The sequence below is a fragment of the Podarcis gaigeae genome (assembly GCF_964106915.1).
Source record: "Podarcis gaigeae genome assembly, chromosome: 10".
Taxonomy (NCBI): Eukaryota; Metazoa; Chordata; class Lepidosauria; order Squamata; family Lacertidae; genus Podarcis; species Podarcis gaigeae.
In genome coordinates, this window is record NC_139686.1 from 16,550,503 (window position 1) to 16,566,200 (window position 15,698).

Here is a 15,698-nt window from a genome sequence, read left to right on the forward strand (position 1 = left end):
GCTCACCCCGTCACGGGGATTCAAACTGCTAACCTTCTGATCGGCAAGCCCTAGGCTCTGTAGTTTAACCCACAGCGCCACCCGCGTCCCAGAAATAGTACCAGAGTTTGTTCTTCTTCCCATTGTGTGCAGAATTTGTCCTCTTCTGGACTCGCTTCTGCAGGAAGTTACTGGCATTTCACCTTGCTGTGTTAAACTGGAGCTGTTTGATTACCAATGAACGAAGCTACTGTAAATAGAAGGGCAAGCACTCACCGATGGTTTGGGAGCAGGCGATTTGCTGTTTTCTGGGGTCTTGGTCAACCATTCGTTGATGCGACTGGAGACGCCGACCTTTAGTCCAGCTGTTTCCTGCAGAAGATTCATTTCCCAATGTGATTACAGGTTGCATGCGAGGATGAATTATAAAAGGTGCGGGGGGGGGTAAGGGATTTAGCAGTGAAACCAAAGTGAGGGGAGAGAGACACTGAGTTGGCCAGCAGTAATGGCTTTCTCCACCTGCCTTGCCCCACCCTCCAGCCCTAAAGGTAAAGGTAAAGGTACCCCTGCCCGTACGGGCCAGTCTTGACAGACTCTGGGGTTGTGCGCCCATCTCACTTAAGAGGCCAGGGGCCAGCGCTGTCCGGAGACACTTCCGGGTCACGTGGCCAGCGTGACATCGCTGCTCTGGCGAGCCAGAGCTGCACACGGAAATGCCGTTTACCTTCCCGCTGGTAAGCGGTCCCTATTTATCTACTTGCACCCGGAGGTGCTTTCGAACTGCTAGGTTGGCAGGCGCTGGGACCGAGCAGCGGGAGCGCACCCCACCGCAGGGATTCGAACCACCGACCTTTCGATCGGCAAGTCCTAGGCACTGAGGCTTTAACCCACAGGGCCTCCAGCCCTAGGAGCCTCCATAAAGGTACAGTTTCCAGAGGAAGAATAGCGAGCTGAGAGAGAGTCTGCTTGCCATCAGGGGTGTTTGGTTTCACTTCACAGGGGAGTTGCTGCCACGGGAATAAAGTGTATGCTTATTCTAATGAGCTGAACAGAGTGAAAGATTATGAGGAATGGGAGTGTGGAGCGTTTGTGTATGAACTGAACAGTGCTTAGTTGTTGTTTTTTTGCTTCTATTTTGATAATATTTTGTTAAAACAACTACCAGACCTTTAGAAGACATCTTAAGGCAGCCCTGTTTAGGAAGCTTTAATGTTTGACGGACTATTGTATTTCAATATTTTGTTGGAAGCCACCCAGAGTGGCTGGGGAAACCCAGCCAGGTGGGCGGGGTATAAATTATTATTGTTGCTATTATATTGCTCTATAGATTATGAATGCTGCACTGGTTTGTTAATCACGTAATACAACTTTTGCTTTTATTGTGATGCTTACCTTATTTTTTAGCTGGTGCTATTTTGTAATGTTGTTTTATAGATTACAAACGCTTTGCTGATTTGCTAGTAACATGACCTTTGCTTTAGTTGCAATGTTTAGCTTATTTCTTAGTTGCAGCCTTGTGAAAGAGTTTTTATAGATTGCACTTGTTCTACTGATGATTCGTTAATTATTCTACATGAGTTATGATGTTCTGTGATGTTACTTCTTGTTTGTAAGCCACTTTGGGACTCCTTCCAGTGAAGAGCAGCGTCGAAATATAATAAATATCTCAAGCCTGTGTTTCGCAACTTCACGGAAGTGGTGGGCTTTGAAGTGATGTGTCCTCAAAACTTAGAACAGATGCTGTAGTCTAGGAGGGCTGTGCAGTGGAGAGCCCCCATTGCCATTTAGATGCAAAGTGCAGGTTAAGATCATAAGGAGAATCCTGCTGAATTAGGCCAGTGGCCTATCTAGTCCAACATTGTGCGGAAAAACAATCTCTCAAAGGACCTGTTGATGGCATTTTACCATTGTACTGTTGAGGGTGTATTATCTTATGGTCTGTGTGTGTGGTTTGGGAGCTGCATGGTCAGGGGAAAAACAATGCTGTCCAGGGTTGTAAAGACTGCGGAGAGAATAATTGGGTGCACTCTTCCCACCTTGGATCAAATCTATGCTTCCAGGTGCCATAAGAAAGCTGAAGAGATAGTGCAGGATAGTGCACACCCCAGAAATGATCTCTTTCAGCTTCTGCCTTCTGGAAGAAGGTACAGGGTTATAAAGACTAGGACTAGCTGCCTGAGAAACAGTTTCTACCCAAATGCAATTTTGGTTTTAAACGCTGTGTAAGGAGTCTCTATGGGAGTATATTGTATTTAAAAATGGGGTATCAGAGTTTTTAGGGGGCTAATCAGGTTGGGATAGCTGGGATAACAGGCTTGTTGGGTTTTGAATGTTTTATGTAGATTTTTCAATTTCATTGTTCTGTATGGGACAATGACAGTAAAGATTATCGTATCGTATTGCATCCTGTTTTTACGGTGGTCAGCAACCAGGTGCCCCTGGGAATTCTGCAAGCAGGATCTGAATGCAACACCCCTCTTCCCACTTGTGATTCTCCATCCATCAGCAATGCCTAATAGACATGGACCGGTTAAGGTTTCCACTACCCCAAGCCCTGCAACAAGTGGACCTAAGCATCCTTTCCTCCCTTGCCTTGACCGCTATCTGGAATCAGAGCAGAGGCGCTTAAATGTGTGTGTGACATCGAAGGGGGGACACTTACCTTATTGGGCGTCCCCGTGCCAGAAGGTGACGAGAACACATTGCCTTTTTCCCACATGCTTTTGATGTTTCGGACTCCCTCGGCAGGAACTGGGAGGTCAGAGGCTGCTGGCTTGGCAGCCTTTGCAGCTTTGGTGCCCTGCAGGAAGAACCCAGTCAGTCTCCAGGCCAAATCAGATGTTCCTTCCATTGCATAGTGAGCAGCTATGATTTTTCCTGGTATGTCCCACGGAGGACCTTACGGTCTTCAAACAAAAACATCTTGGAGGTCCCAGGCCACAGGGAGGTTAGGCTGGCCTCAACCAGAGCCAGGGCTTTTTCGGCTGTGGCCTCGATCTGGTGGAACGCTCTGTCACAAAAGACTAGGACCCTGGGGGACTTGACATCTTTCCGCAGGGCCTGCAAGACAGAGCTGTTCCACCAGGCCTTTGGCCAAGGCACAGCCTGACTCCCTCCTTTGGTAACCCTCACAGAGCGCTAGGCCAATGGTTGCCATTAATTTGATTTTGAATTGATTTTAGAGTGAATTGATTTTAGAATGCTGTGTTAGTTTTATTGTTGTTAGCCGCTCTGAGCCCGGCTTCTGCTGGGGAGGGCGGAATATAAATTATTATTATTATTATTATTATTATTATTATTATTATTATTATTATTAAATTCCATTTGCAGAGGGATCTATGGTGCACCAGTGGGAGGAGTTTTCCCTAAGCACCACAGCCATGTTGGGGGCAGGGGAGCACTTTGCTGTGAATGCTGCTGGCGAGAGAAAGATTAAATCCACTTCGAGTGGTCATCCAGGGATCTGGAGCAAAGTGGCCTCAGTATGTGGACAACACCCACTTCTGTTTTTCTGTGCCATTTGTTTCAGGCAAAGCTGAGCAGTTGCTTGCTTAGTGTCTGGAGGTGGGGATGCAGAGGGAGGGAACTGCATCCAGCCATAGGGTCAGGTGTATGGGAGTGCCCAGCTGCCAATCATCAGACACCATGCGATTCAAATTCACATGCTGAGGCTGCAAAGGGAGAACCGAGAGCGTGCCCTAAGCATGCTTCCGATCCTTCCTTTGCAGTCTCCGATTGAATTCAAAAATAATTTAAGCTGCAGCTGCAAAGATTCTTCCTCTAAGGATGCTTTCGGTTCTTCCTTTCCAGCTTAAAGCTACAGTATGCAAGCACTTGGAGAAGAACCAAGATTTCAACAAAAGGGACTGGGAGGGAGTGGCTGGATTCAGACAGAACATAAAACCGTGGATTGTGCTAACCATAGTTAAGAACCCACACCGTGGTTTGCTCTTCCAAACAAACAATAGGCAAACCATGGTTGTGAGCTTGGCCCCAACTATGGCTTTCAATAATCTGTAGATTCAGATTCTACATCAAACTGTAGTTAGTAAAAGCTGTTCTTTACAAACCAGCTTCAGGCTGAGATTTCTGTTTGGGGTTTATTGACACTAAACACATGAGTTTGTAGGCAGACTTTGGGTTCAGATGTTTAACCAATTTCACTAAGCAAACCATGGTTTTGTGTTACATCCAAGTTTACTCTTGCCTGGGCCTGGAGCCTCAAGTACATTGTCTGGGCCTTGCCAGCAACCAACCAGAGGAACCCAATACATCCTGAAGCTGCAATAAGCTCACCTCAATTGCACTAGTGTACTGCTCCAACCTGCTGTCTATCTTGGAGACGACTGGAGTTGTGTGGGTAGGTTTCATTCCACTATGTAAAAAAATTAAATAAATGGAAAAATATTACTCCCTATTGCTGGGCACAGGATTTTTACAATGCTCTTGTTGCTACAGCAAGGTTCTCTTACCTCTTTTGGGCGGATTTGTTCAAGAACTCTGCACGTTCTTCTATCTAGAAAAGAAGAAAAAAGTCAAGTAAAATAAAATTCAAGGTTTGCTAAGGCAACAGAGCCTGGTGAAAAGAGAAAAAGCGGAGTGATCAGCAAAGATGCACTAAATAAAACAGTAGCACAACACACAACACCACCGCAACAAGATGAAGTGACCATGGAGGGGAAGGAACTCATGGCTAGTTAGGGACTCCTGTGGATTCTGCAGTTCTGTAAGCATGAGAGTCTCTTAGAATCATATAATTGTAGAGCTGGGACAATTAAAATATGCAATAAAACAAACCCAGTAACTCCCTCCCACAAGCGCATTTAAAAGGAGATATCTGGGATCTTCGTGCCGAAGAATCCAACATGCAAGGAGTAATCGCACGCTGGATAATTCACTTGCATGATAATGTCTTACTGCAGAATTGGAGCACTTGAACTGTTGCTCAGATTGGAGGTTTGGGGTTGCAGATGGCCCCAAACGCAGTGTGCTTTTCACCACCACAAGATGGCAACATAACACAGAGAGAAGGATATACCGGTAGTTCCCCTTCAAATTTTCTCCTTCTTTCAACCTCTCTCAGGGTGTTTCAAAAATCATGTATTTCCAACACAGATAATAGTATTTCAAAGTTGGGATGGGGAGACATACAATCCACATGTCTAGCAACCACATATAGTTACATGTTTTTAACCCACGTGTATGCGCTAGAAAGCCATGGCTGAATGCAGGGAAACATTTACATATGCAATCAGAACGTAACAATAATTTGCACACTCTCAGTGATTTTTGTATCTACAGCTATATCTCTGGGCACTTCCTTGTGAGGAAATCGATCACATCTGAAATGGCCAGCCACTTTGCTCTTCTTGTCTGGCTGGTATTATTTGTCCTCCTCTGCGCCAAATATTCATGTTTTTCTTTAATTGAGAATCACTAAGAGATACCTGCTTGGAGAATGATAAACATGGCAGTGTGCTTTTCTGTCAGACCACCCAGTATATAGGGATCCTTGAGGAATTCAAGAATTCCGGCATGGACGGACCTGACTGCACATCCCAGATTAATTTGCAGATTGGAATTTAGCAATCCATCCGATTCTTTTACTCTCTGGATGTCCCATATTTTGCCACAAACACGCACACACACCAAGTCTTTAAATGTGCAATTTGAGAGAAAACACTTTCTGAGAGAAAATGCATTTAAAATAATCAGCTAAATGCACGTTTTCGTGCATTTAAAAATAATAATCATAGCTTAAGGCGGAAAGAAGACAGAACAGACTTGTGAGTGAATACATGCAAAAGATAAAATGGACTGGAAGCCAATGGATTAAATCTATCTCTACTCCAGAGGTGGGTAACCTGTGATCCATCTCCAGATGTAGCTGAACGACAACTCCCGCTGTTGCAAATCATTTCCTATGCTGGCTGAAGCTGCTGGGAGTTCTAGTTCAGCAGCACATGGAAGGTCACAGGTCAAGCACGGCATGGGAGCCCTTTTCCTCCCCAAGGGCTGTATTTCCTAGTGAGGAACTTTCTAGGGGGCCACATGCAGGTGGAGGAAGCAGACTCAAGTATGGACAGAGCAGCAGGTTTGAATCTCTACCTTTGTACAGTAGGTTAGGTTTTAGCAATAGCTCAGTCGGTAAAGCACGAGACTCTTAATCTCAGGGTTGTGAGTTTGAGCCCCATGTTGAGCACACTAAAATTTTTAGTCAAGAGATTGTAAGGCTTCTGTCCACACGAACCTGCATGACTGCTAAGGTTTTCCTCCGGGGCTCTTGCTTTAAGAAGTACGATGGGTGTCAGTAACCCATGACAGGGCCTTTAGTTGCAGCACCCCATGTTTTTGGCTTCAGGGAAACACTGTTTTATCTGCCCAGGATCACTGTGATGCTGCGTTTTTTACATAACTTTTTAAATTGGTTTTTTATCTCTACCTGCTGTTGGTGTTTTATGCTGTTTGGCTTTTGTGGTTTGTATTGTATTTATTGTTGCTTGTAGTTTTTTAACGGTTGGCTGATAAATGGGATGAACAAACAAACAAATTAAATATTGCTTTGTAATTTGCAGGCTTGCACACTGGGGTCACCAACCTGGTGCCCTCCAGATGTTGCTGGACTAGAACCCCTGACCTCCCTCCCCCCCAAACATGGACCATGTTGGGTGGGTCTGATGGGAGTTGGGAGTCTGACAGCCTCTGGAGGGAACTATATTGACTGCCCCCGGCCTACAAAAAAATGGGAGAAAGAAAACGTATTTGAAGGAGTTGATCAAGCTGAACACAAGATTATTCACAGGAAAACAGATGTCACTGCACAACACCAGCATGCTCACGACTTAGAAATGTTATGGCCACATACGGTAAACAGAATTACAAAATAGATCTGTAAAACAAGACAGAAAGCAGGAGAGATCTGTAAAAACAAGCAGCAATCTGTAAAACAAGACATCAAAAGTAGTAGGTGTTATGATCTCTCAAAATCCAAATTCCAAACCCAGCCTCTTTCTTTCTCTCTCAGTCTGAATTTTACACCCTGTTCAATCTAAAACTATAGGGTTTAATGCACTGTCCTTTCAAAATCAGCGGCAAAACTCTTGTTGCTGTTAATGGTTCTGTGCAGCAGAGACAGATCTCTGTTTTGAGTGCAAGCAACACACACACATGCCAGGATTCACAAGGCAGCACATAAGAATCTTCCTCTGGGAAGCATAAGCAATGAAAAAGAACAACAGTAACAGTAAAACCTACTCTGCAGCTTCCTATTTTTTTATTTTTTTGAGGAAGCCCAAAGTCAACTCCAGATGTAGATTAAGCTGGGAATGAAGAGAACCGGTCAGGGAAGGGTGATATCTCTTTTCCAAATTTGTAGGAATCTGCAAACAGTACTTACGAGAGCCCATCCAGATGAGCATTGTTGTCAGGGACTCAAGAAGGGGGGGGCTTCGAGGGGGGGATGGATGTCAGGGACTCAAGAGCGGGAACACAGGGAAGGGAGGAGATGGAGAGCGAGGGGGAGTAATCCGAGGGCAGCGTAGGAGAAGATGACAGTAGCCCGAGAGATTCCATGAGCCTCTCCAGCGAATCGGAAGATTCACAGAAGGGGGCGCCGGTGGCCAGGGCAAGGGGGGGCCCAAGGGGAACAATCCAGAAACAAGGGGCCAGCGGGGACTCCCAGAGCAGCAGTTGGAGATCAGGACCAGCTTCCCCACCAGAGCGTAGTGGGGGGGAGGAGTCCCAGGTATCGGGGCCAGCGTATTCACCACCAGGGAGAGAAGATGAGTCAGGGTTGACCACGCCTACATCGGAGAGTAGGTCACGTCCAGCCAGCTTCCAGAAGGAAGGAAGCAGTGATAGAAGCAGTGTAACGGTCAGGAGGAGGATCACGGGGTTGGCGCGAGAGCCAAGTTCAAATGTACAGGAGCGCGGGACAGCAGAGAACGAGGATTGGGAACCAGGTCCTAAAGCCTGCAGGAGGCAGGGGGAGGAGTCAGGCGACTCAGCGTCAGAAGAGTCCAGAATGGTGAATGCCCCAGCGGGCAGGAGGACCCAGAGGAGGAGAGAGGAGAGGAAGAGGTGGAGCAGGGCTAGGATCTTAAACTGGTGTCAGAGGGGAGGAGATTCAGACGGAGCTTCGCCGGTCTAGGGTTTAAGACGTAGAGCTGCGCGCTGCGGCTTTGAAATGGAAACTGAACTTCAATAAAGACTTTTGTACATAACGACAGCCTGGCGTTGGTCCTCTGTGAGCTGGGACCTAGGGGCAGCTCTGACAATTGTCCATTTCAATTAAAACAGCTCTGCAGGGTCTCGCACACAGAATCCCACCGAACATCTGCTATCAGATCCTCTAAAGCAGCAGCAGATGACATGGTGCATCATGCCTTCTGGCCGAGTGGCTGCTGCGTACTGGGATGAAGGGCAAGACAGGCATGCAGTAGGTGCAGTGCAAACGTGCCAGCAGGAGCACTGGTTTGGCTCTGCCAGCCCGTTTGCACAGCCCCGACCTTGCCATCTCCATCCTAGTATGCAGTAGCAACTCAGCTGGCATGAGGTCGGGTGAGTGGCATAGCCCAACCCTGCTGTCCACTGCTGCTTCTAAGCTTGAGAAACTGGAGATAGCAGGGACTGAGACCTTCTGCATGAAAAGCACGTGCTTTGCCACTGAGCTATGATCTCTTATGATTGTCTGATGAGGCCTTGTAGGTGGCGCTGCCACCACGAGCGGCTGCCCAGTTGGCACTGACCCGTAACTGACCTAAGAGCCAGTGTGGTGTAGTGGTTAAGAGCGGTGGACTCGTAATCTGGTGAACCGGGTTCGCTTCTCTACTCCTCCACATGCAGCTGCTGGGTGACCTTGGGCCAGTCACACTTCTCTGAAGTCTCTCAGCCCCACTCACCTCACAGAGTGTTTGTTGTGGGGGAGGAAGGGAAAGGAGAATGTTGGCTGCTTTGAGACTCCTTCGGGTAGTGATAAAGCGGGATATCAAATCCAAACTCTTCAACAGGGTAGCAAATTCGGCAAGCAAAGCTTTACTTCTTCTCATTGCTACATCCATGAAATATAGTCAGAGTCGCATAGTGATTTCATGCTCTTTACTGCAGCTCATAAAACAGTGAATGAATCCCCCCCCCAAAAAAACCACCCCTCTGGCTTTATATACATTATTGACACAATGGGTCCCGTCTGATTGGCTGATTCTGCTTCCCTCCTGGAGCCTGATTGGGCTGCTCCCACAGGCCAATCAGTTGTTGCATTCTAGGATCCTACCTGCCTATTGTTCTAGGATCCAAGCTTAGTACATAACACCCCACATGCTGCTGCTGTTGGTGGTGGTGGTGGTGGTGGTGGGAGAATACTTCGTATCTTTTTGGTCACAAAGCACAGAGCACCAAAACAGACACACAAAAAGTTGGTAACCTTATTCCCAGAGGGTTGAGCTCAAGACAGGACCGTTAGCAGTAAAGACTTTGCACAGTTATAGAGCAAAAGCATTTATTTGAATGTGGCCTGGACACTCCCTCCAAAAACTAAATAAGGGAGGTGGGCTGCAGCCAAACCATACCGTTAAACAGAGGCTGTCTTGCGCCCAAGATTAGAGGGGGAGGGTGTTTGGAGAGCGCATGGCGTTGCATCGTTGGGAGTGGCTGAGTGGGGAGCCCAGCGTGACGTGGCTTCCTCTGTTGTGCTCAGCCTCCTTGGCCCCCTGAACATCAAAGAGGCTCGGCACCCTGCCAGAAGATCTTGAGGGGGCTGAAGACCCCTCTGCCTTCAGGAGTCGGTGCACCTGTCTTCAAAGCAGATTCAGCGAACATTTAAAGCATCTTGCTTCCTTCAAAGAATTGCAGGAACTGTAGCTTGTTAAAGGTGCTGGCAATCATATAGGCCTGTGAGGAGAAAACTTCCTTCTGCCCAGGATGTGGCAGAAGGAAGCCATGTGCTTCAAATGTGTTGAAAGTGCTTTAAGTATGATCTGACCGTCATGGTGGAGTGAGCCAATAGGCAAGGCCTGTACTGTTGCTTTGAATTTTTGTATAGCAATCAGAATTTTTAGATGCTATCAGCAGAACCAAGGAAGGCATTATGGCCACACCTACTTTGCAAGTGAAATAGGGGATACATTTCATCAAACCTAGATTAAAACGGTACGGACACTAGGAGCCAGCTGAAATTCCTCCTTGACCTGCAATTAACCCTCCACATGGACCCAAGGAAGCCTTACCTTGAGAGAGGAACCTTTTGGGGTGAAACATTTGAATGGCTTCTTGTCTTCGCTCTGGGCTTCCTCGGGCATCTTCTGGCGTTTCTCGGCAGCTTCCGCCCTTCTCCTCTCAATTTCTTCCTTCAGCCGCCTCTTCTCTTCCTACCAAACTCACAATATGTAGTGAGTGAGTAGCTTGTAGCTCATTTTCATGTTTACGTCTCTCTCTCTCACACACACACACACAAATTCAGGACAGCAGTTAACACAGCTGCTTCAGCAAAGCCACCGCTAGAGTGTGGCGCAATACCATGGAGTAATAGCATACATCTATATATCAATGGAAAGATAATTTAATGAAGGATGTAATGCAACAAAGTTTGTTCAGTTATCAGTATTCTATCAAAAGTTATATCCAAATAACCAGAAAAAAGCACAACTTGCTTAGGTTGATATGTGGCAGCTTTCCTTCATTTGAATGTAGCCAATGAGCATGAGTGTTTAGAGAGCCAATCAGGTGTCATCTTGTTTTGGCAATGATCCAATCAGGTCACAGTAGGATTCAGCTACTGATGTTATGTACCAGAGCTGAGAGGAGGACATTTGTCAGTGTGTTGTGTGATTGCTATCAAGTTGGTTGGGGTTTTTTGTTTTGTTTTGTTTTTTGGTTCTTTCATTTAGTGAGCTTGTATAACATAATAAAATTAAAGAAATGGTACAAAGAGTTGGCTGGTCACCCAAAAAGTGATGTAAACTAGTACTGTTAAGTGAACAAGGCTACAGTTATGAAGAAATTAGAAGAAAAATTGGTGGGAACTTAACCAAAGGTGGCATTTCTATACTAGTGTATATAGGCATCCATGAAGACAGGAGTCAGGCTCCAGTGGAAACTGCACTTCCTTTAATATTGTTGCAATCACACATACACAATAAAAATTAAGAGCTAAGGACAAGCCCCGATAGATCACACCAGAGGATTATCTAAGTCTGGCAAGCATCTCTCATGGACTGAGGCTGTGGGCCCAGCCTGAAGTGGCTGTCCAGAGCACCGATTGGTTAGGAGAATGTGACATCACAAAGCACTTTCTCTGTTCTTGCAGGGGGTTCATCTAGATGACCCGTGGGGTCCCTTCCAACTCTATGATTCCATGATTCTCCACAGAGCAGTTTTTCAATTTAAAAGCAAACAGTTGGGATCTATCCGTTCCTACCCCTGCGGTAAATTTCTGTATCTTCCCCACACCCAGCTAGAACTGTAGCAGGGGAACAGAATTCCTGACCTGTGGCACAACAGTAAAAAAGGCAGGATAATCCATAGATTGCAAGCAGAACTTAGGAAGAGAAGAACTCATTTCATTTTTTTATTATTTTGTAAGCTGCTTTGAGGAAGTTGTTGCTGTTGCTTACAACTGAGCGGTGTGCAAATTTGGTGAAATAAGTAACGAAACGAACCAACAATATTGCAAGGTTTGAAAGAGCACCTCATACAATACAATTATCTCTTGAGAGGAGTATTTCCCTTAAAGTGTATTTCAATATCAGTCACTGGTTGCATCATTTTTTGGAATGTGCTGCTGTCTTTCGTTAAAGCCATAGGGTTTTAGGAGCTAGACGCTCAGTTTTAAAAGGCAATTACCCTCCGTTTAAAGAGCTTATTCCAAACCAGATTTTTCCATTAAAGTAAGTCTGAGTCACAACACCACCAGAAGGATCTTTGCCAAAGGAACAGAGCAACCTAATTCAGAGATGTACAACCAGAAGCTAGGCACAGTTCTTAGGTCCAATTGAGATATTTACCCAAACCAATGATCCTGTTCTTATGGTAAAAAGCTGGGCAATTGGTCCCTCACTATGCTCAGGATATAGTGTACAATGCCACTGCTCTACAAAGACACCCATGCACACAGAGGGTCAAAGTGCCTACCCTTTTCCTGTCAACCAGTGTAGACAAAACTTGTGTAGATGCACCAGTGGAATCTATCCGTATGAGGCAGTTTCCTCCATCAACCACAACAATGTCTTGTTCTGAATACATCAGGCTTCTTCAACCTCGGCCCTCCAGATGTTTTGAGACTACAATTCCCAGCATCCCTGACCACTGGTCCTGCTAGCTAGGGATCATGGGAGTTGTAGGCCAAAAACAAGGTTGAGGAAGCCTGGAATACATCAAGCAGCTATTACCTCCTCCCGAGTTTTTCTTTCTGCCTCCTCCTTCTTCTTCCTCTGCTCCTCCTCTTCCAGAATCTTCCGGCGCTCTTCGCGCTTCTTCTTCAGTTCCTCCAGCTCCACGGCTGCCTCCTGTTGTTTCTGTTTCATCTTCTCAAACTCTTCACTCTCGTTTTCGCCTCGGCGGCGGCGCAGCTCCTCCACCCGCTTGCCAGCCTCCACGTGGGACACCGGCTTGGCTTCTTCAGAATCTGGGGTGGGTTTGAGGCCTGGGCGGCTGGGAGAGAAAGAAGCAAGCGACAGTGAGGAAGAGTATTCTGTAGCTTGTCAGGATTGGCATTGTGAAGATCAATCTAGATATAATGCAAAATGGAATGGATGGCAGAGACCGCTGTACCCTGAACTGGACCACTTCAGAGCGCAGAATGGGGTGTCGTAGCTTTCAATTCTCTTCTACATTTTTTTAAAAAACTCCCTCAATATAATAAACCAGCACATGAGGGAGAGTGGTTCTTGCCTAGCTCTCTCCCCAGTATGAAAATATATTATGCACTTTTTACATGGGAGAGCACTGTAAATAAAACTCTGCCACTTGCAGTCTGAAGTCTAGACACTGAGGTCCAGCTCTGAGGCCCTTCTGGTGGTTCCCTCACTGCGAGAAGTAAAGCTACTGAGAACCAGGAGAAGGGTCTTCTCGGTGGAGGCGCCCGCCCTGTGGAATGCCCTCCCATCAGATGTCAAGGAAATAAACGACTATCATTTATTTTTTGCAAGCTGCCTTGGGTATTTGTTTGTCAGGGATGGGGAGAAAATATATAACCGTTTCATTGCACTTGTGTGTTTGCTGTACTTTATATTTTTAATGCATATATGCATTAATGCACACACAGTTTTATTACGTATTGTTTTATTATTACTTGGTTTTTTTTAAAAAAAAAACAGTGTACATTGCAAGTGTCAAAAGCATGGGAAACAATCAATATTCTTTGAGCCTCTCTGGACTTTCCTTCACACTTTATCTTTATATGGCTCAAACACACATAGTTTAGGTTTGCAGACATATGCAGCTTCAGGGGTCATCTTTACAACCCTAAATAGCTTCAGCTTTACAGAAATGGAGGCTTGTGAGTGGCGTTTACAATATCATCTCATCTACTGAAAGGGCCACAGGGGAAATGAGCGGGAGATTAAAACAAAACAGCTGGCGAATCCAACCTCTACAGTAAGTAGAGCAATGTTGATTTCCCAGGGCCACATTGAGATGGGGCTGCAAGAGGCATCTGAGAACGTGCGGTGAATCTGGGCAGATCATAAGAATAAGAGAAACGAGGTTCTGCCGCTGGCTCTTGAGCTGTGTTTCTCACGTGGTCAAAGTGAGCTCTCTTGCCCTGTTGTCTGAAGTGTCCCAGTCCCGAGGCAAGTTTCTCTAGAGAACTTTCATGCTAGCCGGGGGACAGAGAATGACGCTAGCAAAATCCCCCTCAAGGCCGACATTCAGATCATGTGAATGTCAACCTACACCAAATCTTGGGAATTTGTTGCAACGTTTAATTGTTTATAACCTGATTTATTTATTTATTTACTTTTAATTTTTACTTGATTTATATACCACCCTTCATCAGACGATCTCGGGGCAGTCCACAAGGTAAAAACACGAGAGAAGAGCACAAATAAATAGTTGGAACAGAAACACACTTGAAAGGCTGTAGAATATTAATCGGCCAAAGGTCTGATCGGAGAGGAACGTTTTCACCTGGCAGCTAAAGATATACAGTGAAGGTGTCAAGTAAACCTCCCTGGGGCGAGTATTGCACAAACAAGGAGCCACTGCCGAAAAGGCCCCCTTGCCACCTTCCAGATCTCTTGTGGAGGAGGGCCCACAAACAAAGGCCTCAGATGATGAATACAGAGTCCAGGTCGGTTTATATTGTGAGAAGCAGACCTCCCACCCCACCTTTCCCCCAAGGAACTCAAGGTAGCATATATGCCCCCCCCCCCATTTTATCCTAACAACAACCCTGTGGCTGAGGTTAGGCTAAGAGGAAGACAGACTTTTAGAAGACATCTGAAGGCAGCCCTCTTTAGGGAAGTTTTTAATGTTTGATGCATTACTGTATTTTAATATTTTGTTGGAAGCCACCCAGAGTGGCTGGGGAAGCCCAGCCAGATGGGTGGGTTATAAATAATAAATTATTATTATTATGCCATGAGCTTCACAGCTGGATGGGCCTATCTGGTCCTAATCTAACACTCGAACCGCTTCACCACACTGGCAGACTCCAGCTCTTATAGGTAACTCACCGCTTACCTTTTAATTTCCTAAAGGATAAACACTGCAGGCCGAAGCACCACGCCAACGTCGCTGCCCTGTGCAAATTGCCCAGTGCTTCACAGAGTAAGCTGTGCAAGATTAAACTTTTCAGGACTCAGCTAAAGCCATGCAGGAGGCTTGACGTCTGGCCATTTCACTGCACTATTGACCTAACTGTTGTACTTGTTGCCAATGGGGCAGAGAAATCATGGGGAACGAGAACGGGAACTCTAGCCAACATGGGATTTATATACAAATTGCAGATTAACAGGTTGGCGAGAAACCCTTTCAAGCCTCCCATGTAAAAATGGCTTCTGTCTTTCCTACGGCACAGTTCATCCTGTTGCAGCCAAGACCCATTAAAGGCAACACCAGGCCCAAGTATAAACACTGCCCCCTTACGAGTGTATCTCTTACCTAAAAGCATTTTCCGTATGCTTGAGTTTGTGGGCAGGGAGTTCCTGGAAACGCTCCCCGTTCTGTGGCTTCGAATCGGGAAATCCCTTCTTGCGATCCCAGCCTGGCTTAGCCTCTTCTTTGGGTGCTTTGTCCCTGATCAGCTTGCTGTCTTTTATCTGCTAGGGCGACATTGCGAAAATGAACCAATTACATCCTAGCACCCCAGGGGAGAGGCATCCCTCTCCCGCTTCCAGCAAGCAGATGATGAGCCATTAATCTTCTGCAGATGTTTTGCAGCAGGAGAACTTGTGGTCTGCCAGATGTTGCTGGGCTCCAATCAGCCCCATCCAGCCATAGCCAATGGTCAGGGGTGATGAGAGTTATAATACAACAACATTTCAAGGGCCACAGTTTCCTGATCCATGTTTTGCAGCGGCTCTTACAACAGGTGTGGGGAACCCAGGGCCGAACTACGAATCTCAGCATCCCAGGTCATTGGCCATGCTGGCTGGGGATGATAGGAGCTGTAGTTCATCAACAGGGATTCATCACAAGTCTACCAAGCTGGAGAAACTGGCAGGAAGATCAACTCCCTCCCCACCCCCACTATTGGCCATGGACAATCCTGTTCCTGCACAAGT

The 15,698-nt window shown here is 46.2% G+C and overlaps 2 protein-coding genes across 25 annotated transcripts in view; both read right to left on the reverse strand.

Annotated features, from left to right (window-relative positions):
* The window catches only part of LOC310826186 (tigger transposable element-derived protein 1-like), a 1,677,490-nt gene that overhangs the window by 82,991 nt on the left and 1,578,801 nt on the right, over positions 1-15,698 (reverse strand). The gene's annotated exons all lie outside the window — the stretch shown is intronic.
* Positions 1-15,698, reverse strand: part of CALD1 (caldesmon 1) — a 181,645-nt gene that overhangs the window by 4,315 nt on the left and 161,632 nt on the right. For 6 of the 24 annotated variants that reach the window (XM_083700174.1, XM_083700176.1, XM_083700192.1 and 3 more), the window contains 7 exons: positions 15,076-15,236; positions 12,363-12,624; positions 10,203-10,343; positions 4,452-4,495; positions 4,276-4,354; positions 2,642-2,779; positions 252-351 (listed from right to left, as the gene is read on the reverse strand). In XM_083700174.1, coding sequence (XP_083556300.1) covers positions 252-351; positions 2,642-2,779; positions 4,276-4,354; positions 4,452-4,495; positions 10,203-10,343; positions 12,363-12,624; positions 15,076-15,236 — 925 coding nt within the window. Of the gene's footprint in view, positions 1-106; positions 352-2,641; positions 2,780-4,275; positions 4,355-4,451; positions 4,496-10,202; positions 10,344-12,362; positions 12,625-15,075; positions 15,237-15,698 lie in introns of those variants that run through there. The other 18 variants (XM_083700169.1, XM_083700180.1, XM_083700186.1 and 15 more) reach the window with 8 other exon arrangements.